At 36.8% G+C, this 26,121-nt stretch overlaps 1 protein-coding gene and 1 long non-coding RNA gene across 2 annotated transcripts; both read right to left on the bottom strand.

Moving 5' to 3' along the window:
- Window positions 1-3,100: 3,100 nt before the first annotated feature.
- LOC135771776 (uncharacterized) lies at window positions 3,101-10,785 on the bottom strand. The gene is made up of 5 exons (XR_010543042.1): window positions 8,724-10,785; window positions 3,973-4,052; window positions 3,796-3,850; window positions 3,639-3,696; window positions 3,101-3,513 (listed from the first exon to the last, which is right to left on the bottom strand). It is a non-coding gene; the product is annotated as an uncharacterized lncRNA (long non-coding RNA).
- Window positions 10,786-10,796: 11 nt separating this feature from the next.
- Window positions 10,797-20,104, bottom strand: LOC135771742 (uncharacterized). Its single transcript, XM_065282128.1, has 2 exons — window positions 19,762-20,104; window positions 10,797-13,850 (listed from the first exon to the last, which is right to left on the bottom strand). Exons 1-2 carry the CDS (start codon window positions 19,994-19,996, stop codon window positions 12,931-12,933), a joined length of 1,155 nt encoding a protein of 384 aa, XP_065138200.1. The 5' UTR covers window positions 19,997-20,104; the 3' UTR covers window positions 10,797-12,930.
- Between the last annotated feature and the right edge of the window lie 6,017 nt (window positions 20,105-26,121).

Below are 26,121 nucleotides of genomic sequence, written 5' to 3'. Positions count from 1 at the left end.
ATGAAGTCATTTCTCTCTGAACAATGCATTCACTATACATGAGAAGCAAAGGGGAGTGTATTAAATCCCAGAAATGAATGTAAAATTCAACTGAAAATCCATCAACCCCAGGGGATTTTTTCTTTTTCATAGATAACAGAGCCAATTTAATTTCCTCTGTTGTCAAGGTGGCCTCACAAGTATCTTTAAAATCATCATCAATGATAGGAATATGACTCTTAGTTGTTTCCAAAAAATTCTCACAATTATCCATATTAAATTCAGAAGTATAAAGGTCAGTATAAAAGGCAGTAACAAAATTAGAAATTAACTTTGGATCCGTGCACCTGACACCATTAATGTTAAGAACCGTCAATGAATTTTTCCTGCAATTCCTCTTTTCTAATGCAAAAAAATAACTGGAATTGGTCTTTCCTTCCTCAAGCCATTTTGCTCTAGATCTAATAAAAAACCTTTAGCCAAGTCTAAATAAGCTTGATTAATTTGAAGATTTAACTCTCTTAAAAGCAATTCTTCTTCCGGACTTAATTTTTTTTGCAATAAAAAAATTATTTTATTTAATAGTTCACATATATTTTTATTTTTAGAGGCTTTTAAATCTTTACTTCGTTTAATAGCAATCTGTCTAGCCTTATATTTAAAGAATTCCCATTTCACTTTATAACTATCCTCATTTTTTTTTGAGAAAATATACTTGAAAGTAAGTTTTTAATACTATCATTAAAGGAAGCATCTTTTAAAAGTGAATTATTAATTTTCCAATAACCACGTAACCTAGGAATTTTATCAGTATTGCTACATAATTTTAAACTTATTTGTTTATGATCTGACAGGGGCGCAAATGAGTGAGAAATATATTTTACAAATGGAAGAGCTGAGCAAGAGAGTAAAAAGAGATCAATTCTTGATTGGGAGGACCTATTTCTATTAGACCAAGTGAATTCGTGTAAATCGGGGTGAAAAAAACGCCTTGTATCAGTAAGAGAAAATTCTGTACAAAATGATAAAATGTTGCTGTTAACATGAAAACTGTCGTTACTTCTGGGAGGAAATCTGTCCAAAGTGCCGTCAACACATTCATTAAAGTCACCGCCAAGAATAAGAAAAGAGTCAGGGAATTTAACAAGAGTTTCTTTCAATTCAGAGGTTATCTGAGAGAATAGAGATCTATTATCTGATCGTGAATTACAACCGTAAATATTGCAAATAATGAAGTTTGAATTATCCTGTTTAAGTGATAAAATAATCCATCTTCCGTCGTCAGATGACTTTACCCCAAGTATTTGCCCTTTAAATTTGTGCAAAAGAATTAAAACTCCAGCAGAGTGATTAGACCCGTGGCTACAATATATAGTATTACCCCACTGATTTTTCCAAAATTTTACATCCATTTCACATGAGTGTGTTTCCTGAAGAAGGATTATATCAGACTTTTACAAAACAAAAAAACGGCTTTCCTTTTAACAGCATCACGTAAACCCCTTACATTTAAAGATATAACAGAAAGAGAGTTAAATTTAAATTCCATTTAACACGGAAAAAATCTTAAACTTCTTTAATCTGAATAAACGAAATTCTCAATTGAGATAGGAACAATTATATAACCGAACATAATACTCGAATAGGCTACAAATTTAGATAATATATATAAATATATATATTTCACATTGCGTGTTGCCCAGTGCAAGTATGCAAAAAGAACTGAATGTCAGTTTGAAGACAGAACATCATTAAGAATGATAAATAGGCTACATTCAAGTTTTTAACGTAAACTTTGTAAGTTCAACCGGAGTACCCAAAAGCGATCCATGATAATTGAGGGTATTAACAAAATTTTGTCAATTATTAGATCGCCCTCGAAGTAGGTTAAACACAAAGTCAGGTTTGAAACAGCCTACCAGATTAAGAGCCATTAACACGGACCACGAGACAAGACTCTTTCACATCAACGTAATTGAATCTCCTCCCGTCAATTAATGCAAAGGAGCCGCGAAAGGAGGCTTTTTTGCCCTCATCTCTGGATTTTTTAACAAGAGGCCAAAGTTTCTCTCTGGCGATCCTATCTTCTGGTGAAAGGGCTTCGGTGAGTCGCAATTTACAGCCTCTGGCAGCTTGCCAAACGGTGTCGCGAAAACGACGAAGTGCAAATAAAATGATGATGGATCTGCTGGAACGCGAGAGGGATTCGAGAAATCATAAAAGAGACTGCTTTCGCAATGCCCTCGCGGTACTTTGATGTCATCCACCTGTCAGTTCTTGCAGTGCCACAAACAGCAGCCGCACCAGTGCTGATCACGACAGTTGATAATGATCTCCGACACCTTTCATCCAATCACATTAAGTATACGTTTAAGAGAGTAAAATAATACGATATCAAGTTTTTTTTATATAATTGGTTATTTAGCTGTTTCTGCATGTATAAGATATGCTTACTTACAAAGTTCGTTCTCAGTTCTGAAGAGATCGCTGATCCAGAGAACTACCTGAAAAGGCTCAAGGCATTTACAACTTTGCTAGGAAATTCTCGCTCTTGTGATTTACAGACTGTAACATAAGTGTATTAACTATTACACTGCTGCGACAGGCCATCCATTGTCTTGTATTTCAGAGTGAGAACCCAGGTGAAAAAGAAATATATTTTAATAGTATTTTTTTGGGACATACTTAATATATTTAAATGATACTATACTAAATTCATATTAAATGTATTATTTTGAAACAACTTCAAATACATTAAACGCATTTCAAGATATATTTAAAGTCGATTTTAATTTATTTGCAATATATTTAATATATTGACATTGTGTTAAATTGGAACAACTTAAAATACATTTAGTGTAATTTAAGTGTACTTCTTTAAAATTCTTTTGAAATGCACTTCTCATACACTTAAAATACAATTAGAATACATTTAAAGCTTAATTTTACTGTGTTTCAAGTACACTTCAATAGTACTTCAGCATATTAGAAATATACTAGCATTATATTAATAGAAATGTATTAGCATTACACTACTATTTTAAAATGTTATATTAAAATATGCAAAATCATTGAATATTAAGACACATACACAGATTTTGAATCCAGAACAATTTAATATACTTCATATTGTGTTGTGTACATTACAAAAATATCTCAAGTAAATGAATTAAGCCCAGAGACATACATAATCTCTTGACCAGAGAGAAACAATTTAAAACAAATATCAGAGAAATGCAATTACAGAGCTACTTTTATCAAATTGTACAACATTAACATTAAATGTATTAATGAAAAGTACACTATGAATATGCAATCACTGAATATTCATAAGCAATGATTATATAATAATCTTAATGTAATTCTCTGCATAAAAAGTTACTGAAAAAATATGCAATTCAACCAACTTAAGATAAACCTGTAAATAGCTGAACCAGAACACAAAACAGTTTAGATGTCACATGTTGAAGTGGAGGGTCACTTCTTCTTGCAATTCAGACACTGTTGTAATTGAAGACTGCTTTATCACACGGTCTGTGAAAAGGAAACAGAATATATACAAAATTACCCAATAATGAATGAACATTTCTCTATCCATCTATCCAAATAAATTGGCATAGATATGCATGTATGAAAGTATTGTTAACTTCTCAATTTACCTTTTAAAGCTTTGACTGTGTCCTCATCAAGGGTGTCAGTTTAATCTGTCACAGCACTCTACAAGTGGCAATGAAAATAGGATTAGGCTCATGATATAAAGCAACCTGTGTGTACTACAGGATATGTTTTATATTGATAATTGTGTTTTATTTGAACCTAGAGCATTTTCCATTGTTTGTCTATTGTGGTCTTGCAAACTGAAGGTGCACCTCTTTTTAAGGAGATTTAAGGAAATCAGAAATTATGCCAAATGACTAGACCAAGTCCCTTATAGCTTTACAATAAAAAAACTGCTTTTTACAGGAATAACTCAAAAGGACAGAAATTAGCCACCTGGAATTGATGTGTTGCAAACATTTTTCTTCCAAATCACTCGTCATTTCGTCTCGATTCAAAAATGTCTAGCAGTTCATCTGAAAAACAACAGGCAAGTCAGTGATGATTAGGGCTGTCACTTTTGAGAAAAATCAAATTCGAACGGATTTCGAATATCATGCAATGTATCCGAATATATTCGAATATCTAGCACCCCCCCCCCCACGCGCATAAAAAACCCCCGGGAATGGAGATTTAATCGCAAAATGATTAACAGTGTCAGTCATAAACAGGGTTGTCTGGAATGGATTACTTTTTTACTTAATGTTTGAAACAGCAGGTTATCAACGTATGAATAACAAACTTGTAAATATATATATAAAAAAACGATTCAGAACAGTTACAAACAATAACGTGACAACTTAAATAGCAGCATCCGAACGGAATTCGCGACCGCAGATTTCGGCAGAAAACTCCGCGGAATTCGACGGATTTAATGCCCGTCATTGACAAGCACACATATCCCGCACTTGAGCGTGTTTGTGAGAAGTAATCTCATTGACAACAAGCACACATACAGCCTATAACCCGCGCGTTTGTGAGCCGTCATTGGCAAGTGCATTATCTCTGCGCGTGCTGTTTGCTTGACCGTTTTCAATGATAAAGAGCACAAACCCTTTGATACTTGAGATGAAATTAAACTTATAGATGAGTTAAGCAGATCTCACTTGACTCTGTCGTCTATGTGACGCCCGACAGTCATCATTTCAAATCCATTTACAAGACAAATGCTGTTGTTGTTTAATATAAAGTTTACATTGCGAAAATGATGAAATTATCTTCATACATGCTAATTTCATAATGCGAACGTATTAACACGTATTTTTATTCTGCGTTTAATAGAAATGATGTCTCGACGAAAAACAATGCCCCGAATACGGTACGGTTGACGTTTAGCCATCCTTGCTGTAACTTTAGAGGTGTCAACAATAATCGATTCGGCAATGCATCGCAATGCGGGCATGCACGATTCAGCATCGATGCAGCAAAGTGCCATAATCGATTATGTCACTGTTTATTTTCTGGCCTTGAGTGGACAATAAAGTTGTGAAGTTTCAATTACTTCCGGGGGCATACCAACAACAATCAAAACGGCTGAGGCAGAGAGAGATGACCGTGATAGACGGGTAAATAAAAACGCACCCTTTTCCATGGAAAGTGGACATATTGGCACATTTCGGATTCTATGAAGTTAATGGGAAACTAGACAAGACTTACGCTGTGTGTAAAATTCTCATCTCAGGTATATATTTGTCATTGTCTTAAAGCTGCTAAGCTTCCGTTTTTGTTGAGAATAGTTGCACTTGACTGATTAAAAATTTGCCTTGTTTTGTACAGTAGAATTCTGATGCATCGCAATGCATCGTAGAATCGAATTGAATCGTTACCTGGTGAATCGTAATTGAATTGAATTGTGAGGGCAGTGCCAATGCACACCCCTATGTAACTTGTTATGAAAACTAACTCAAATAAATAAACGTAATATGTGGGCGCGGTCTCAAGTTGAAAAGCTCATGAATAGTAATGACTAGGGGTGGGCAAAAAAATAGATTCTTAGATGAATCGCGATTCGGACGTGGGCCGATTCTGAATCGATTCACAAATGTCAAGAATCGATTCTTAAATGTTAGTTTACAAAATAACGTCACGTTATCAGAACCAAAAGGCGGAACTCAACTGGGGGAGCGGTGATGCACACGGACAACTTAAGAGAGCGCGCCCTGCAAGAGCGCATAGCCGAGCTTACAAGAGCAGAAGAGAAAGAACACTTTAAATGCTTGTAGGACTATACTGCATATATCTCTACATTGAATTTAGGGCTGTCACCATTACTCTATTCTTTTTGAGGAGTTTAAAAAAAAATCCTTGAGTACATGTCGAGTACTCCTTAAAATAGCGGAGATGCGGTTTAGTGAAACTAACAGTATTAGAAGCATACAAATCAGCGCTACGCTGCCTCTCTCTCCCTCTCGTTTGCTCGCTCACACACACCGTGCGTGTGAATCAGGAACTGCGTGAGGCAAGAATGCGCATCCATGTGAATTTTGGAAGTTAAAGACGACTGAGCTGCAGTGGCATGGCAAAACACATTTGACAAGAAAGGCGCAGCAACTCAAAAAGACCTGCATGTTTCACAATTACTCCAAAAGACCATAATGACAATTTTGCGCGTGGAGCAGCAGTAGTGCGATCTACCTGCATTGCCTTTGCGATCGACGTATTGTACACCCCTGCCCTAAACCATCCGCAGACTGTTTAGATATAACATGAATATACTTCTGTAAAAATATGCACATAGTTTGTTATTCAGTCGCTGGGTGCGCTGCATTATATAAATACAGTAATACTGCCAATCACTGTGTATAATGATGATGATTAGACGCTTAACGTTCGTGGAAGTTAATGCCGGTTAACATATAGAATTAATATGTCACGTTAAATTAATATTTTTACTGGTTTTAATGTCTTACAACAGAAACAACACATGTATGTATATAAGAATGACATTATTTATCCCTAGTTGCATTAAAGTACAGTATATGACAGTTCAGAGACTAGCAAAAGCGCAAACATTAACCTGGCTTTGAAAGCAAATGCGACGTAATGACGTCACAGATATGCAAATTAGTACGTCAAGAATCGATTCTGAATCGAATCGGGACCCTAAGAATCGATTCTGAATCGATTCATGATGGTCCAAGCGATTCCCACCCCTAGTAATGACCTCGATCAGTTCCACGTCACACTGATAAGCTTTTCTAACTGACCTGATTTCTCCGCTTATTTCTTTTCAGTGGCTAGAGCTGACAGATGTGGTGGAAGTTAATTTTCGCATTCACGACACAACACAAACACATATGGACCTAACACATATAAAAAAATACAAGTAAAAACGGTTTTATGTGGAAGGGCCTCTTTGACTAAGTTATTAACTAAGTTATGTAAAGAAAGTTTAACTCCCTTTGTGGATTTGCTATCATTTTAGCGATTAGCTGTGTCGTGTCGTCCTCTTACCTCAGTCAAGATGTAATGTTAATGCTCGTATGGCTCTCTGGTATCTCTTGACATTTGATGTTTAAATATGAGATGATAACCCATTGAACTTTTGACGGCGCTGTACATTTTGTACCTGACTGTATTTCCGAAAATCACGGCATCCTTTTAAACCATAGTGCTTCAGTGATGTGAGATGGCAGGCTTCACGGGATCGGCGGTCGCGCGGAATTATCTGTTTGTTTTTGAATCACGCATGGTAATGTTACTGATGTCATACGCCGGTCTGCGTGGCTCGACACAACGTCAAACACGCATCTCCAGACCCAGTCTTTACTACCACATGCGCTTGTAACGCTAACCAGACATCCAAATGCCGCCATATCCACAATAAATAAATAAAACCATATGATCATCGTTTTCGTGATCGATCATCGATGCCACCTTCGAGTACTCTAGCAATCGAGTACTCATGCCCATCCCGTGCTACTATAACAACAACCAATCAGGTTTTGTCACGTGTGTTGTTTGAAAATAAACACTAGCAAACGTACATAGATTTTTAAGCAAATCTTTGAAAAATTAGTTTATTATGCAGTCGGAATGATATAATGTTGAAATGCTTGAGGAAATTTCAATGTTAGCTTATTAAAAATTAATGAATCATGTTTTGAAAAAATGTATGTTTTCTCCAAATATACTAAAACTTCACTAGAAGTACATTTGTGTATAGCCTATTTCTTAAAAGTGTAATTACGCATATATTTATTTCCAGCATACTTCTAGTACACTTAATACAAATAAATAAAAATATTCTTAAGTTTGGCATATTTCTATAAAATGTAATAAAGCATATATTTATTACCAATGTACTTCTAGTACACTTAATATAAATACATTAAAATATTTTCAAGTTTAGCATATTTCTTTAAAATGAAATAAAGCATATATTTATTACCAATGTACTTCTAGTATACTTTTAAAAAATAAGTTTAAATGCAATTTAACATTTTTTATACACTTCAAATAAGTATGTTGGAGATACAAATGTATTATAAACATACTATTTGTATTTTAAGTATATTTTTAATACATTAAATACTACGTCTTTTTGACCTGGGAAAGTTGGCAACCCTAAAACAAAACCAGACCAAAATGCAACATTTGTGAGACATTCTAGCTGTTAAACCTTGGTTGGAATAAGACTTTTAAAGAACATCTTGACCATACAACAGGTGTTTATGTTACTTTGGTTTAAATGTATGTCAACCCACAATGCCCGGTATGCCCATTTACCAATCCAGCCCTGCCATTAATAAAGCTGAGATACATTTAAACCAATGTAAACACTGGTCGTATTTTGGTGTGGTCATGACGTCCTTTAAACGTCATGACCACACCAAAATTGCTCAACTGTTTAATGAAGAACTTCAAAGCATCCACAGCCAAACTAATTGTAGTAAAAAAATGTAAATCAAGTCTGTTCACTACAAAACAAAACCAGACCGTAATGCAACATTTGTGATATGTTTTCTTTAGCTGTTAAACCTTGAAATAAGACTTTTAAAGAACATCATGACCATACAACCAGGTGTCCATGACGTGTTACTTAAGCGGGGATACATTTAAACCAATGTATACACTGCTTGTATTTTGGGATGTTCATGATGTCCTTTAAACATCTTATTCCAACATTATGAAAATGTGTTGGAAACCTTTTTGGCGAAGACCATAAGACTTGGATTTTGAAATCTTCAAATCTTCAGTCCAGGCGCTGCCGTCACAAAGTCTGACTTACAGCCCTACATTGCATTTATACACATTTTAGTATGCAGTCCCCTAAATGGAAAACAAAGCAATCAACTTTGAATTCATTGAACATCAAAACATTTAAAGGAAGTAACCCTGCCACTCCCAATCATTCAGTTTTACCAACCCTTTATCCCATCAACATTACCATCTAACCCACTACTTCACTTGGACCATTTCATTATCATAGAAATGGGTTCACACCTTAGGCTTACCATTCACATTTGACTCAGACCCTTGGTCCAAACATAAACAAATGGCCATCAACAATGAAACAGAAGGTACCAGGGTTACAGTTACCTTGCTTATTTCTTTCATATTAAGATGAGACAGGAACTTGCAGGAACACACTTATATTATCATTTAGAGGACAGTATTACTTGGTTTTACTCTCAAACGATAGAACATTTACAGTATATGCAACAGATTGGAAAATAATTTAATCAAAATGTTGTTATTATTATTATTATTGTATTAGTTTTTGTATTAAATAACTGATGTTGATCTTTGGGTGAACTGTGTGCTCTCTGATGTAATGGCATAGCAGGCAGTTGCATGATTTTTTGTGTAAGAGTATTGATTTTGTTGTTAAAAAATGCAAAAATTTGTCACTGCCGAGTTGTTGACAGATATTTTCTGTAATATCAAGTTCTTCTTCATTCGTTGGTAAGCTGAGGAATTGACTCAGATCATTGAAATTAACAAGATGTCATTTGAGTTTATTTCAGAAACAAATCTGGCAAATGCAATCAAGTTGATTTTGATGATGAAGAGTCACCTGATCTCATTGGGATCTTCCTCATATTTGTTTTAATTTCTCCAGTAGAAGAGCGTGACCAGCACCAGCAGATGAACAGCCAGAACGCTTGTGGCGATGGTGCCGGCCGGTGATCAGACCCACACTCTGTGTCTAAGCTGTGATACGAGACAGAGCTGTGATCAGACTTCATATCTGATCATGTGATCAGTCTTTGTGTCTGTCTGTAATATCTCTCCTTACACACTTATGTGCTACAACCTGCAGGTTAGGGACACAGGTGCTCTTTCCTATGATGTTTGACGCAGTGCACTGATAAGGTTACATTTGTTCACATTGTTGTGGATTTTCTTCAGGAGAATCAGAGACAGTTGAGATGTAAAATTCTCTTCAAAGTATTTTATTAAAGAATTGTGTCTGACAGCTTGAAACACAATACTGGTCATAGGGTGTACATTGACAAAAGTGGTTCCCATTTTCAAAAAAGGGAACAGCCACGATCCGGTTTCCATTCTATGTACAGTCTCAAAATTTTTTGAAAAATTAGTGAATGATCAATTTAATGAATACATGAATAAAATAATTTCATGTATAAATTCCAATCTGGTTTTAGGAAGTCATATTCTACCGAAGCATGCTTACTTTATACCATACGCAGGGAAATAGATAGTGGAAATCTCTGCGGAATGGTGTTATTGGATTTCACAAGGCTTTCGACACGGTAAATCATGACAGATTGATAGCTAAACTTGAGGCCATGGGAGCAGACAACTCAACCTGTAGGTGGTTTAGGTCCTACCTATCAGGGAGGGAACAATTGGTGACCCTGGGGAGAACGCTTTCGGATCCTTGTGTAGTAGAATGCGGCGTACCACAAGGAAGTATTCTTGGACCATCCTTATTTTTAACCTATATTAATGATATGGTAGATTCCTATTCATGTGATCTATTTCTGTATGCCGATGACGCAGCACTTTTAATGTCTCATAAGTATCAATCTATCCTAGAGAGTACCCTGAGTTCAGAACTATCCTCTGTAAACAACTGGCTGATTGATAATATGCTGTCTTTACATGTTGGTAAGACAGAGGCCATCTTGTTCGGTTCAAAATACAGACTGAAAAGATGTTCGGAATTAAGGGTCATATTAAAAATGCTGTGGTCAGTACAAAAACGTCAGTGAAATACCTCGGGTCTATCCTAGAGAATAACTTGGATATGGCCAATAAGGTTTTGAATAAAGTAAGCAGGCTTACAAAGTTTTTAGCTATTTTTAGAACGGTCAACAATGATAATTTTAGCTAATGCCTTAATTTTTTCATGATTTATCATGCAGCCCTAATTATAAGTTCCATTATAGAGTAGGGATGTCAATTTATGCAATTTCCCATATTCGATGATCGTTTAAATCAGGGGTGTCAAACTCAATTTCATCCCGGGCCACATCAGCTTTACGGTTAATCTCAAAGGGCCGGTTGTATTTGAACGACTGTATGAATATATCAACTCTTTTATTACTGTACATTGCATAATTTTCCCTGCATTTGCTTACTATTGGTTTTGTTAATAACTCAATTGATACCCAGCTTTGAAAGTAGAAGCCCAGGCAAATAATGACAAAGTGTATAGAGTACAACTATTCTACAGATTATTTTAAAAATAATTGTGGTGACAAAAACACATGTTGTATGTGAGTACAGTACACTCAAAATGTTCTGTTATCCTTCATTGTGCAGGTCTGAAAATGAGAGGCATTTTAGATACTAATAAAGAGTTTTACAATCTCCACCACAAAATTATGCATTTATTCAACACATCTACCCTCGCCATTTCTTGCCCTCTTTACAAAAAAGCTGTGGTTTTTTTACGTGGCTTTGAGTGTCTGACTGATTGACTGATGTCTCATGAGTTCAGTGTTGTAGGCTACAGATCAATAGTTTCAATCGTTTATTAAAAGTAATCGGTTCAGATGAGTCATTAGTTCGCGTATTTAGCGGGAATAGACGCGTAATAAACTAATACCAGCTGGACATCTCCGTGAGCGGGCGCGAGAGAGGGAGAGAAAGAACGAGCAGATACTGTCCGTTTCCATATGCGGAGGTCGCATTAGCAGCGTCATCAAGCCTGGTTTATTTAAGTTAACTGACCATTACATTCGCAAGTCATACGCATATTAAAACTATTTACTATAAACAAAGAATAATATTTAACTTTATAATTGTTAATATTCTGAAACAAGGCAGTCTTGATGACGCATGCAGCCTGGAAATGCGACCTACGGAGGCTGCAGCGTTCGCATTCAGACACGCCCACTCTAGTAGTGCGCGCGTGCGGGGCACTGCTCGTTCTCTCTCATGCAATCATCAACATTATCACTATAATTACATTACAAAAAGACTTTGGCGGGACAAAAATTAGTTTTGGTGGCTGCTAAAAAAATCTATATAGGAAATAACCTGCAAAAATAAAACTTATAATAACAATAAAATTATCTGTAAACTCTCGCGGGCCACATAATTAACATAATTTGTAAACTCTCGCGGGCCAGATGAAATGAGGGGGCGGGCCGGATTTGGCCCGCGGGCCTTGAGTTTGACACCCCTGGTTTAAATTAACGATCAATCAATCAAATAATCGTTAAAGCTTGCAGTATGCTTGGAGTATTGGGATGATTAGGAATGTTTACAATTTCCACACTACCACCGAGCAACCTCCCTTCGAGCTTGTCCTTGTCAATGCATAAGCACCAGTATTTTTGTGAACGCATGTTTAGCAAGCATTACTTACATACTTAGATTAGACAAGATTACTTACATAACACTCAGAAATACAATCAATGGTTGATAAAGCACAATTACTGGTCAAGAAGAAATGTGGCAAGCTCTGCATCCAGCTTGAACCCTGAATCTTGTAGATTCCTCAACCTTTCAAATGCCGGTCCGATATTGATCCTAGTTTTATTACGGGCACGGTCGCTTTCTATCTTTGTTCCCTTTATTATTGGTTGTTTTTCTAGCTCTGGTTGTTAACCGAGGAATCGGAAGTTTGTTAGTGAATGTACGCTGCGTTCAATCCAACACACCTGTAAAAAAAAAAGGTGGATGCATGTTAAATTGCAACGCGCGCCGCGGGGGGGGGGGGGGGTTGTGGCGCGTTCAGGAACTGTGATTGACAGGCAGATTTTACACAGCCCTGCACTGATTGGACCAGATGAACTGGCCTGCGCTAATTGGACCAGATTGACCGGGAGGGGTGGATTTTTGCAAACCAAATAACAGGCTCTAGGTGGAGGTAGAAGTCTGATGGACTTTGAATTCAGATGAACTACAGAAACGTATTAAACAGTGAGAGCAGACTTAAGGTTTCTTTCCTGTATGTACTTTCTGATGGGATTTTAAGTAACTTGACTGAGCAAACGTCATGTCACACTGAGAGCATTTGAAAGGTTTTTCACGTGTATGAATTCTCTTGTGATTTTGTAAGTTATGCTTTAGACTAAAACTCTTCCCACAGAGACTACAGTGATGAGGTTTCTCTCCAGTATGAACACTCTGATGGCCTTCTAAGTAACGTAAATAAGCAAAAGTCTTGTCACACTGAGAGCATTTGTAAGGTTTTTCTCCAGTGTGAATTCTCTCATGGGCTATCAGCTGACATTTATGCCAGAAACGTTTATCACAGTGTGAACACTGATGGAGTTTCTCTTTAAAGTGAATATTTTGGTGTGATTTTAATGAACCTGAATCCCTAAAGGTTTTTCCACATTCACTGCACTGATACGGTCTCTCATTGGTGTGTGAAAGCATATGTTTCTTCAGACTATGTTTAGAGATAAATCTCTTCTCACAGTGAGGACACTCGTAAGGTTTTTCTCCTGTGTGAATTCTCTGATGAACTTTAAGATTGTCTTTGGTTCTGAAGTATTTTCCACATTCAGTGCAGTTGAAAGGCTTTTCACCACGGTGTGTCCCCATGTGAACCTTTAGATTAGAGGAAGAGACAAAAATCCTCCCACACTGCTCACAGTGAAACTGCTTCTTCTTCTTCTTCTCTCTGTGGTCTTCTGAATGAAGTTTCTTCTCTTGTAAGGTAGTAAAGCTGATCTCAGATCTGTTGAAGAGTTTCTGTTCTGTGTGTTTTCTCTCATGTGTCTCTAAATGTCTCTGTGAGCTGAATTTCTTTCCACAGGTGATGCAGGAAAGAGTTTGTGCTGTCAGTCGCTCTTTTGATGTTGAGGAAGTTATTTCTATATCCAAACATGAATCACTCTTCACATCTGAAAAAAACATGAAACAATTAAATTGTCTTTCACTGTTATTTACACAAAGAAGGATGAAGAATTGAGATTCTGTATCTTTTTCTAAATTCACTCATATAGACAGAAGACAGGTGTCAGTCCTGTTATTACACTGTGATAAACGTTTCTGGCATAAATGTCAGCTGATAGCCCATTAGAGAATTCACACTGGAGAAAAACCTTATAAATGCTCTAAGTGTGACAAGACTTTTGCTTATTTACGTTACTTAGAAGGCCATCAGAGATTTCATACTGGAGAGAAATACAGTTTGATTAAATAAAGTAAAGTATATTTAAATTTTGTTTATTGAGTCATGAGAATAACGTAAGCTTATTTGAAAAACATTCATCGAAAATTTCATCTAATTTAAAAATGATTATGGTACCAAGCAAAAAGCAGAAAAATTTTCCATGTCGAGTGGAAGGAAGATTTTTTCTTTACAATGTCTTTTTCTAAATGCATTTGTCTGATCTGCCAGACAAGTATTGGTATTCCAAAGAAACGAAATGTGGAGAGGCATTTTCGGACACTTCATAAAAACACTGACAATGATTTTCCTGCAAAAAGCGAGCTCAGAAGAGCAAAGGTGAAATAACTGAAATCTCAATTACTTGGTCAGCACTTTTTACACGTCCAGGCCAAAAAGCAAGAGCAGCCACGGAGGCATCATTCCGGGTGAGTCACACACCATCGTCAAACATAAAAAATCATTCCAAGATGTACAAATGATAAAAGACGCGTTTGTCGAGGCAGGGGACTCATTGTTTCAAGATTTTAAAAACAAATCTGAGATCGTGTCCGCTATCAAAGCTGTTCAGCTATCCGGAAATACAGTTGCACGTCGTCGTGAAATGATTGCTGATGACTTGACACAGCAAATGAGAAAGGACATAACTGACTGTGAATGTTTTTCACTGCAATTAGATGAGAGCACAGACATTAGTGATACAGCGCAGTTGTGTGTTTTTATAAGGATGGTGTTTAAAGATATGACAGCGAGAGAGGAGCTGCATACACTTCTGCCCTTGAAAGAGCACACTCGGGGTGAGGACGTTTTTCGCACATTTAAGGACTATGTCGACAAAACACAGCTTTCGATGTCTAAATTAGTATCAATCACCACTGAAGGCGCTCCTGTGATGGCCGTTCTAACGGATTCATTGCCAAATGCAAGGAGGAGGATGCTTTTCCCGACTTCCTTAATTATCATTGCATTATACACCAGCAAGCTCTATGTGCGAAAATGCTGAACATGAAAGAGACCATGGATGTATCCATGAAAATCGTTTGTTCAATTCGTGCACGCTCACTTCAGAGACGGCTCTTCCGCACTATTTTGAAGGAAGCTGACTGCAAACACACTGATCTCCTGCTGCATACAGATGGTCAGGTGGTTAAGCAGGGGGAAATTCTTGGAAAGATTTCGAGAGCTGCTGCCTGAGATAAATGAGTTTTTTCTGTCTACACATAATACAGAATACAAACAACTTGAGGATAAACAGTGGCTTTTAGATTTGGCCCTGTTGACTGACCTGACTAACATTCTGAATGAGCTAAATTTAGAGCTGCAGGGTAAAGAGAAGATGGTGGTCAACACGATCAGCTCAGTTAATGCTTATAAAAGAAACTGCACAAGTTTCATCTAAGCTGCAGCACCACGAATTAGGCAACTTCCAAAACATTGCATCTGAACTGCAAAAACGCTACATCGAGCAAATTGAAAAGGTCAATTCAGACTTTGACAAAGGTTTTCAAGACTTTGCTTTACTTGAGCCAGTTGCTACATTTATGTGCTTTCCATTTGGAGATGAACATGAGGTTGAGACCCTGGCCACAGACACAGGAGAGCTGTTTCAGATGAACCCATCAGCATTGGATGATGAGATTTTAGCACTGCAGTCTGACACTGAAGTGAAGGCAAGATCCACTGGACAGTTTTGGGACCTTCTTGCAGAATAGAAATATCCAAATATCAGAAAATGTGCCACGTCATTGTCTGCACTGTTTGGCTCAACTTATTTATGCCAGTCAGCCTTTTCTCACATGAAGATTATTAAATCAAAACACCGGTCAACCATGACTGATAACAAATTGGAAGCCTGCGAGACTAGCGATAAAACTGTCTAGTTCAATTCAGTGCAAGTCATCAGAATAAGATAAATGGCCTGGCTATTGTATTTTGCTGTATTTGTTTTGAGTTTAGTGTTAAAAATGAATAATATCAGCACTGTTATTGTTTTGAATCGTTAAATTACATATGCAATATATACAGTACAGTACTAACAAGCATTTGAAATGTAATAAAAAAAATAAAGCTGTGTTTTTGGCTGGTAGACCTTGTCGGATTTATCATTTTAAAAGTAGATCATCATGCAAAAAAGTCTGGACACCCCTGATGTAACCAATAACAAACAAGACTTTGCTTCAGTCTGAATATCGCGTCTGGAAAAAGGAGTTTCTAAACTCGTGACACTTTGTGGTTGTTGTGGTGTTTTAGTGTCAGATAGATGTCAAGAGTAGTAGAAGCAGAATGTTGGAGAGTATATTATTATAAGTAGTAGATTATTAGTTATAGTATATAATTTGAAATTAGTTATGGTATACATTGTAGTGCTGGACGATAATTCAATAATTGCAAAAAAAAGACCCCAATGGAGATAAAGGGGACGAACTGATCTCGTACCAAGGGTGTGGTAAGATTATAACGGTGTGGTGAGCTTGAACCCTGCTTACGCAGTGTCGTAATGCTTACATCAGTACCATAATAACCAGGACTGCATAACAATTGATCGTTTTCAGGATAAAAGTTTTGTTTACATCATATACGTTCGTGTACTGTGTATAAAAATTATGTATATATACACATTACACACGCAGGCACGTATATGGTCCCTGTTGGTCCCAAAATAGTGTCAATTTCATATTTTTTCACAAATCAATGCTATTGGTCAGTCCCCACGTGGGTCTGTTACTTCTACAATTTATTAACCAGTCTAAAGTCCTGAAAAAGCTTGAGCGCAAACCTCTAAACTCCATTGGACATTTCAACTGTCTGAGAAACCTCGTAACTGCATATTTCTCCTCAAGATTGAGAATTGCAACGAAATCCTCGTCAAGCAACACGTCCACTGAGGTAAATGTTCTCAAAACACTGGTTATTTATGATTCAGTTATATGAATTATATAATAAAAGTTTATATATTTTATATATATATAACAGTTTTATCTCGAAGTAATGGCAGTGTTAAAGTCTAACATATTGTTTCTTAGGCTAGATTTTTCATTACGCTATCTTGTTGATTTGAAGTCTTCCATTGTTTTGTTTCTGACGTGAATTTAAACCAAATTGCCTGCCGTTGATTTAGATAGCCACTATGCATTGGTTTTGTCATCATGTTTGGTGAGATATCTAACGTGATTTTCGTGGGGCTTAAAGAAAACAAATCTTGACCCACGCTAGTTCTGCCATTGCAGTCATGAATCATTATGCAAGCTAGCTGTTTTTTTGCCTCGTTATTATACGTAAACATGCCTTATAACGTAGGGAAACGATCATTTGACCTTTATTAATTTTATTTTTGGCAGCAACTATGTCTGTGTCCTTAAAGGAACTCTGTCAGGTACAACAAAAATGGAGCGACACATTTTGAGCAAAAAGCAGAGATAATTCCATTTTTGTGACGGACTTTTCATAGAGATCCCATTCAGAGCGATGTTTAAAACAGACACGGACATGCAGCCGCTTGCCAAAGGGCAATACTTCTGGGTTTAAAAAGTTGCGGAAAGACGGAAAATCTCGTAATTGGCGGGAAGCGTTTTCTCTTAATTGACGATATATCTCGTCAATGGCGGTGAAAGAGTAAAAGGGGACAGAGAATGAAAAACCATTTTTACCTTGTCTTTGTTGAATAATGGTAGTCTACCTGCATTCACAAACATACAAAAAGTGCTTGACATGCTAAACATCTCAGTCTCATAGAAATTCCTCTTTTAGAAATGTCAGCCAGAAAACGGCCCAATCTGAAAAATTGATGCTTATGACATCACAGGCATCTCACTACCCCTCCACTTTAAAATAATTGGCTACATTTTTTGAGTGGCAGCAAAGTCAGCCAATCAGTAATGAGATTGCAAGTTAAGCCAGTAGGGGGAGCCAAATAGGTGCAAAACCACTTGTTTAAAATCCCCCACCCTAATAGAGCTATCTAAGAGGTTTTTAGGAAGCTTCTAAGGCATTACAGACCCAAACAAAAATGTTTTTGTCTACATGTCACATCACAGAACAAGGATAAATATCCCGTTCAACCATTCTATGTCACCTTTAAAACTCGATAGCTGTAATGCTTCTGTGCAGAAGGAAGCCTGTGAGCCACGAAGGTAAGTTTGCGAGCAGATTAGATTAATTTCCATTTATTAGACAGCATAGTCAGCTCATCGTGTTTTCTATTGCATCTCTCATAGATCTTTAACCTTTAAAATAGAGTTTAGGAAGATGTGTGTAACTACAGTAAGCTTTGGTTAACTATTGAAGCCTCGTCTCTTGTCAATGTGACCACAGTATTTGTTGAACACTGCTGGCGCCTGGCAGCAGCGACGTCTGTGTCCGTACCATTCTTATGAATGACAGCATAATCAAAAATAATATAAGGCATAATAACAACTTTAACGATACAATGTTTAATAACTCTTAAGTATTTTAATTTCCTGAAAAATAATTGTTTTGGAGATAAGAGGATTCTGCCCGACAGCGACAATATATTTAAGACATTTTTACATGTGTATAAACATTTGTACATTTATATTATATATAAATACTTAATATAAATATATTTCTTTTTCTTAAAGTTATACATGCATGTGTGTGTATTTATATATACATAATTATTATACACAGTACACAAACATATATGATGTAAACAAAAACTTTTATTCTGCAATCAATTAATCGCGATTAATCCTTATGCATCCCTAACCGCAACATCCAAAAGGAAAATTCAACTGCAGTAGCCACCTCCGACGTTTTTACACCAAATATTGTAGCATTGAAACACTTTATACCCAAATGTCAAAAAAGTTACACAAATCAATGAACAGCACTAATAAAGCCCCATTCTTACAGATGATTAACTAAAAAGTTGGTTTAGGGTTTAGTTACTCTTTAAATAACCTACAGGGAACATTCTGTGTTGGCTGGGCTCCCAGTTTTAATCAAAAATATCGGAAAATGTCTTCTGAAGAGAATCGGAGCACTTTGGGTTTAGAACAACACAGGACCCGAGTAAGTGATTAATTATCATTTTGGGATGAACTAACCATTTAAGCATACATGCCTGTTACTCAATAAGTATTAAAGATATCCTAAACTCATTTAAAGGGGCCATGGCATAAAAATCTGACTTTTTCCATGTTTAAGTGCAATGATTGGGTCCCCAGTGCTTCTATCAACCTAGAAAATGTGAAAAAGATCAACCCAGTAATTTAGTTTTGGTAAACCATTCTCTACATGCACATGAAAAAATAAGTTGTTAAAATTTGGCTCTCCTTATGATGTCATAAGGAGCTCTTATTATACAACAAACCACTCATTTGCACTTAAAAGGACACACCCAAAACGGCACATTTTTGCACACATCTACAAAGTGGATCTACAATTTTAACATACTATAATAAATAATTTATATGGTATTTTGAGCTAAAACTTTACATATGTGCTCTGGGGACACCAAAGATTTATTTGACATCTTAAAAAAGTATTGTGCCATGGCCCCTTTCAAATTTTAGTACTTATATTTTTTGGTCTTTTGATAAGTGAGTTTGTGACTGAAAACCCAAAACAGGTGCTCACATTAACATTTTTACAAATACAACAATCATTATAAGGAGACATACCTGATGGAATAAAAATATCATCTTCATCAGTGAGATCTTCCTCTTCTGTGGGTTCAGTTTTGATTTCTGTGGGTTCAGTTTTGATTTCTGTGGGTTCAGTTTTGATTTCTGTGGGTTCAGTTTTGATTTCTGTGGGTTCAGTTTTGATTTCTGTGGGTTCAGTTTTCATTTCTGTGGGTTCAGTTTTAATCTTCATCATGAGGTTCGTGCAGTCGATGAGTTTAACTGAACACATCTTCAGTGTGGTCTGCAGGATCTGCTGCTGTTCTCCAGCGTTATAGACAGAATCCAGAGACTCTGTGGAGGTTTGATCCTCCTGTAAGCTCTGTTTACTGTTACACACTGTAGTAGTGATCGACCGATATATCGGCCGGCCGATACATCGGGCCGATTTTAGCAGGTTTTAGGTGTATCGGCATCGGCCGATTCGCGGCTTGCATTCGCCGATAGTTTTTCCCCGGCATTAATTACAGACAGGCGCCCACAGGCAGCTCTGTGTGGCTGGAGGCTGCCTGCAGCCCGTGCATTGCCCCTCCCCCCACTAGCAGAGCGAAGCGCTCAAAGACTGCTCTGGTAAGTTTTAAACTTCAAAGCATCTTTTAACTGTTTGACTGAAATATTGCCATATACTTTGAAAGTGTTAACACGTTGCTCTATATGTGCGTGCAACCATAGCTAAGAAAGTTTGGTTCCTAATGGAAAACGCGAATGCCTATAAAACTGCTTGCCATTGTATTTAGGGAGCTTCAAATAGCTTTTAGGCTAACCGTATGCATACGGCAGCTGTTACGAACACTGGTCATATGATTAAATAATGCTGACGTTGTTCCGTGATTTTGTGGTATTTATAGGAGTTTTATTCAGCGACCACCAGTCTGACGTTTAGACGCGACACGTGCTCATAATGCCGCAAGCGAACGCAGGTCATGTGATCAGCCGAACAGCTGATCATAGCTGGACAGGGTGGGTTTTTAATTCTCATCTCCATAAATATATGTAGTAGTAAAAGGCTAAAAATCAATATCCATTTCTGATAGTTTCTCGTCATTGTGGAGAGCGCAGTTCATGGTTGCATACGTTTATGGTTGTTAACGCGGAGTTTCGCGGAATTTTCGTCAGCGAAAAAAATTAAGACATTCGACCCAAAGCACTTAGTTCCAAACAGTTCACACATGACTTTTATGTGACCGGAGAAGTGTTTTTTTGTAAGTTTTGTCAACATTTCCGTTCACTGAGAGCGCAAAGATACATGCACTCTTTCATCCATGTCTCTCTCACTGCACCTCTCGTACGTGCACGCGCTCTACTATCTTACCGAAGTCCGTACACAAATCCTCATGTATGTGTTCAGTTTTATGCGTTTTAAGCGAGCTGAGGCAAACTAACTATCCCTTGCATTTATTATAGGGCACTAGGGTGTGTGAGGTACAGAAGTGGGGCAATTGGCATGTTATTCAGAATTCTTTTTAAGTTGTTTTTTGATCAGTTTTGCTGTTTACATTTTCCTTGTCTTCTTATTAAAGACATTTGCTATACAAGAGATTAAGTTAAGTGCACTAAAACTTAGACCTAAGCATTAAATAGGTTGTAAATAGTTGGTTACTTTCATGGATAAAGTAAAGTGTTCCCCTTGTTATGCTGCTTGGTTGCTGCTATTGTGTGCAATGGTGTAATTATTATTTTATTTATGTATTTTAAGCAGCACTGAATTTTCTTACTTGTTCTACCTCACCTTTTTTTACTATTTGTTAAATATAGTTCAATAAATGTTCCTTTATTAAATTAAGAGTTGTAACATTTGGTTTTATCATTGTGTTATTTTTATGATATAAACTGAATGAGAAAAGCAGTATCGGCTCCAAATATCGGCTAAAGAAAATCGGCAGCTTGTATCGGTCATCGGCTAAGGCTGATGGAAAAAAATCGCTATCGGCATCGGCACAAAAAACTCCATATCGGTCGATCCCTACACTGTAGTGTCCTGAGTGTCTGTGGGCTTTGACTCAGTATAACAGAGTAAAGTCAGACTGAGATCGGAGTCCTGTGTGTGTCTGGATTTCTCTTCAGAGAGTTTAGAGTCCAGCAGTGGCTGTGGTGTGCGGCTCTGATCTCTGCTCATCCACACTGAATCCAGACTCCCATCATCAGTCACATACACTGAAGATTCACAACAATCCACATCCTGTCAACACAACACACACAGACAGTAAGATTAGAAATGATTTGATGTTGTATGATTCAGGTAAATGATGTTTAAGCTGTACAAACCTCTCGATTCTTTGCTAAATCTCCTCTTGTCCTCAGCTTTGTCTCCAGTAACGCCACCTCTTTCTTCAGCTGAGAGATTTCTGTGATGAAATCATCAATATATCCAGCATGGACAGATCAGTTCCTACTCATTTACCGCACATCTCATCATCAACGTCTCAACACTTAAATACACAAAGACAAGACTCTGTTTACACTCATTGAAACACGCAAGAGAGAAAAACACTGAGGATACAGAAACACATCACATGCCCGCTCTTTCTTTCTTTCTTTAGTGAGTTTATCTGCGGACTAAAGAGCTGCAGCGCCTCCTGCTGTACGGGAGACAGAAGACGCTCACTGCTTTACAATGGATTTAGCAAAACGAGTATGCGTCTCGATTATGGCCAGAAATCATCACAAACTATTGTATAAAGTAATGACTAAATGAAAAGAAGGGGTGGGTAAATAATTGCTGAAGAATAAAGACAGAACATCAAGCTTTTAAAGTCATAAAGATAGGACATTGTAGGACAAAGAGATTATGATCAAATTAAAAATACAATCACAAACTTTTCACAACGTTGTATTTTCATTCTATTAAATTAGTCAGTTTTGCAGTACAACATTTCAAAAAACGTTTTTAAAGCCACACTCTAAATAATAACAAAAAGGACGTTGTAAAATACCTAATTGGCACATTTTCTTTAGGTAGTAAAAAACGTAAATCATGTCTGTTTACTCCGAAAACCAATCCAGACCAAAATACAACATTTGTGAGACAGTTAGCTGTTAAACCTTGGAATTAGACTTTTAAAGAACATCATGACCATACAACCAAGGTGTTTATGACGTGTTACTTTGAATTTATGTTGGCCCACCAAGAAAATGCCCTGTATGCCCGATTACCAATCCAGTCCTGCCTACCATTATAAAACAAAACACTAATAAAGCTGAGATACATTTAAACCAATGTATACACTGCTTGTATTTTGGTATGTTCATGACGTTCTTTAAACATCTTTTTACAACATTATGAAAACATGTCGGAAACCTTTTAGCGAAGACCAGAAGACTTGGATTTCCTCGAGCTGTAGTTTTATTGCAGAAAGCGATCAAATCAGAGCATAGAGCTTGGGGTGCTGCAGTCACCAAGTCTGACTTACAGCCCTACATTGCATTTATACACATTTTAGCAGGCAGTCCCCTAAATGGAAACAAAGCAATCAACTTTGAAAGCATTGAACATCAAGACATTTAAAGGAAGTAACCCTGCCACTCCCAATACTTCAATTTCACCAACCCTTAATCCCATCAACATTACCATCTCACCCACTGTCTCACTCAGACCATTTTATTATTATAGAAATGTGTTCACACCTTAGGCTTACCATTCACCTTTGATCCTTGGCCCAAACATAAACATTTGTGGGGCAAAGTGAACCAAATACTGTGGGGTGCCCTCAAGCTCGAACTGATTTTGCCAAGAGTTTGATGTCCTCAGGGCAACATATTGTGTTGACCCAAGGACAACATTTTACTTAATTAAACCTAAACCCACCCCAAACCCTAACCCTAACCAAACCCTAAAATCAGAGGGACATGGTCTAGAAACAGCTAATCCTGGTAAGCTTAAATTTAAAACAAACTGTAAACTTATTTTTGAAATCTGATTGGTTAATTGAAATGTTGTCCCAGAGTCAACATAATGTTGCCCTGAGGACATCAACCACTTGGCAAAATCAGGAGAGCCGTAACTCAACCAGTGGTTCAACTTACCCCACCATAAGGCACTGAAACCACTGAATTTGTTTAATTAAAAGAATGTATTTCTGTGTAGTTTCACACAACTGATTTTTTTTTTTACATTTTAGAAAACATATCATGCCAAGACTTTATAATTTTCATTAAGTTCCTTTTATGCATTTGGCATAAATAATTAGTTATGTTTAAAGGTGCCATAGAATAAAAAACTGATTGAACTAGGCATAGATAAATAATAAAAGCTCTGTACGTGGTAATGACATATCCAGAGACTCAAATGCATTTGTTTCCTCATTTTTAAGTAAACCTTCTGCATAGCAAAGACCGCTGGAAAACAGGCCAATCTCAACATAACACCAACTTTGATGTCACAGTCAAAATGTACGCATTAAATTAATAACGTAGTTGTTAAAATGCTAAAAACAAAGTTGTGACGGCTGAGTTAGTGCTATATGCTAATTAATGCTATCTGCTAGAGTTTAGGCTGAAGTTCTACTATTGACATTACGATTACGTTTTGTAGGTCCATACTGAAAAAAAACACCAACTTACCACTCAGAAACATCCATTAATAATCTCCAAACAATTAGTTGTTCCTCAAAATCTGTATTTTCGTCTGATACAGACTCAAATATAAGGTCTCTGTTGTGAGCATACTGTGCAACATTACTATTCATGACCCTTCCAAATAGGGCAAAAATATACAATTTCATTCAAAGAACAAATCGTAAATGGACATGTAAAAACATTTCTGGATAATTTTTGCACTTAATAAAGTCACAAACCTTCTATGTAAATATCAAAGAAAAATGTAACACATTATTTCAGTGCATTCTTTGGCAATTTTAAAATTACATTTAAGAAAGTGGATATTTTTAAACTATGTTCAGATTTAAACAAAAAAAGTCAGTGGGTCAGTTTACCCCTTCACATGGATCAACTTACCCCACAGCTGGGGCAAGTTGAGCCACAAGAGCACTTTTTTGAGAAGCCACCTTTATATATATACACTTATTTTGTGTTTCCAGCAATGGCAAATACTGCACACAACATTAAAACTACAATGAAAGATGGGAACAAAGCAATGTAATAAAATACAAGATAGAACAAACATAAAAGCAAATAGGCTACAAGGGAAAAAAGAATCACATAAAAATGATAAAAATACATGCTAATTTATATTCTGTACATTTAACAACCATGGGCGCTTGTAAAACTGTGGTGTTAAATGCAATGAAGTCAAAAATTTGGGTGCACCTAAGGGCGCACTCACACTATCTAAACCAAACCGCGCTCGGGCGCGTTTGACCCCCAAAGTCTGGTTTGTTTGACTAGTGTGATCGCTCTGTTCCGCGCCCGGGCAAACATCATCTTACTATCTGCTTGCTGCCTGTCCGCTGATCAAACTGTAAAAAACGCTATCTCTGTAGACAGCCTAGGCTCCACAAACTGCAATAAAAACAAATTGGCCAAACCTATCACCAGAAAGATAACAAACTGTTCCAGCCAAAAAACGCCAAGAAGGATTTGGAGGGTGGGGGTTGGGCGCGTTCATAAAAACACAGAAGGGGGAGTTAGCTCTGTTTGTTTGAAAACAGTTCAAACATTAGCAAAAAGTAACGTCACATTGCTTAGAGCGCCTTTACAATAAAATTCATATTTTGAAATTTATATGGGGAAAATTATTATTAACCTTATCATTATTTAAAAAAATTATTTATTTTTCAATTTTTTCATTTATTTTATTTAAACGTTACACTGATCATCCTATCTGATATTATTTGCTCTTTGTATAAAAGTGACATTCAACCAAAAGTAATTATTTCAATAAAGATGTATTTCAAGGATGAAATTATTTTGCCCACATAGGTATTAACTCAAAGGGAACATTCTGGGAAGGTTTCCGTTAGGTAATATAAAACCTACAGGGAACGTTTTGGGAAGGTTCCTTTTAGGTTATAAAATAAAACCTAAAAAAACCTGCAAGAAACGTTCTGTGAAGGTTTCCGTTAGATTACCCAAAAAATATCCTACAGGGAGCGTTCTGGGAAGGTTCTACATTAGGTTCCCTAAAAATAACCTGCAGGGAACGTTCCTAGAACGTTCTTATTTGGTTCCCAAAAAATGACCAAATGGGAACGTTATGTATTTACTGGGTATGCAGTCCTGTCTCCCTGTCCACGCATGCCTTTTGTTTTGTTTACTGTTGGTTACTAGGTTACCAATACCACCATCATTCCCTAAAACAACTTGATGGAAACGCAACTAAGGTTTGTAATGGTTGAAAATGGGCAGCTTCTCAAAGATCTTGCCTTTGAAGAAGACTGTTGTGCATAATAATAATGAAAA

This window comes from Paramisgurnus dabryanus, chromosome 8 (assembly GCF_030506205.2).
Source record: "Paramisgurnus dabryanus chromosome 8, PD_genome_1.1, whole genome shotgun sequence".
Lineage (NCBI taxonomy): Eukaryota > Metazoa > Chordata > Actinopteri > Cypriniformes > Cobitidae > Paramisgurnus > Paramisgurnus dabryanus.
The sequence above is the reverse complement of the archived record's forward strand: the minus strand, read 5'-3'. Positions and strand labels throughout refer to the sequence as shown.

Bases quoted from the DNA above. Each gene is read 5' to 3' on its own strand.
- LOC135771742 (XM_065282128.1), bottom strand. From the start codon at position 19,996: ATGTGTTCAGTTAAACTCATCGACTGCACGAACCTCATGATGAAGATT. The intron at 13,851-19,761 runs GTATGTCTCCTT...TGTTTTTTTCAG, and splicing joins TGATATTTTTATTCCATCAG to ATGTGAAGAGTGATTCATGT.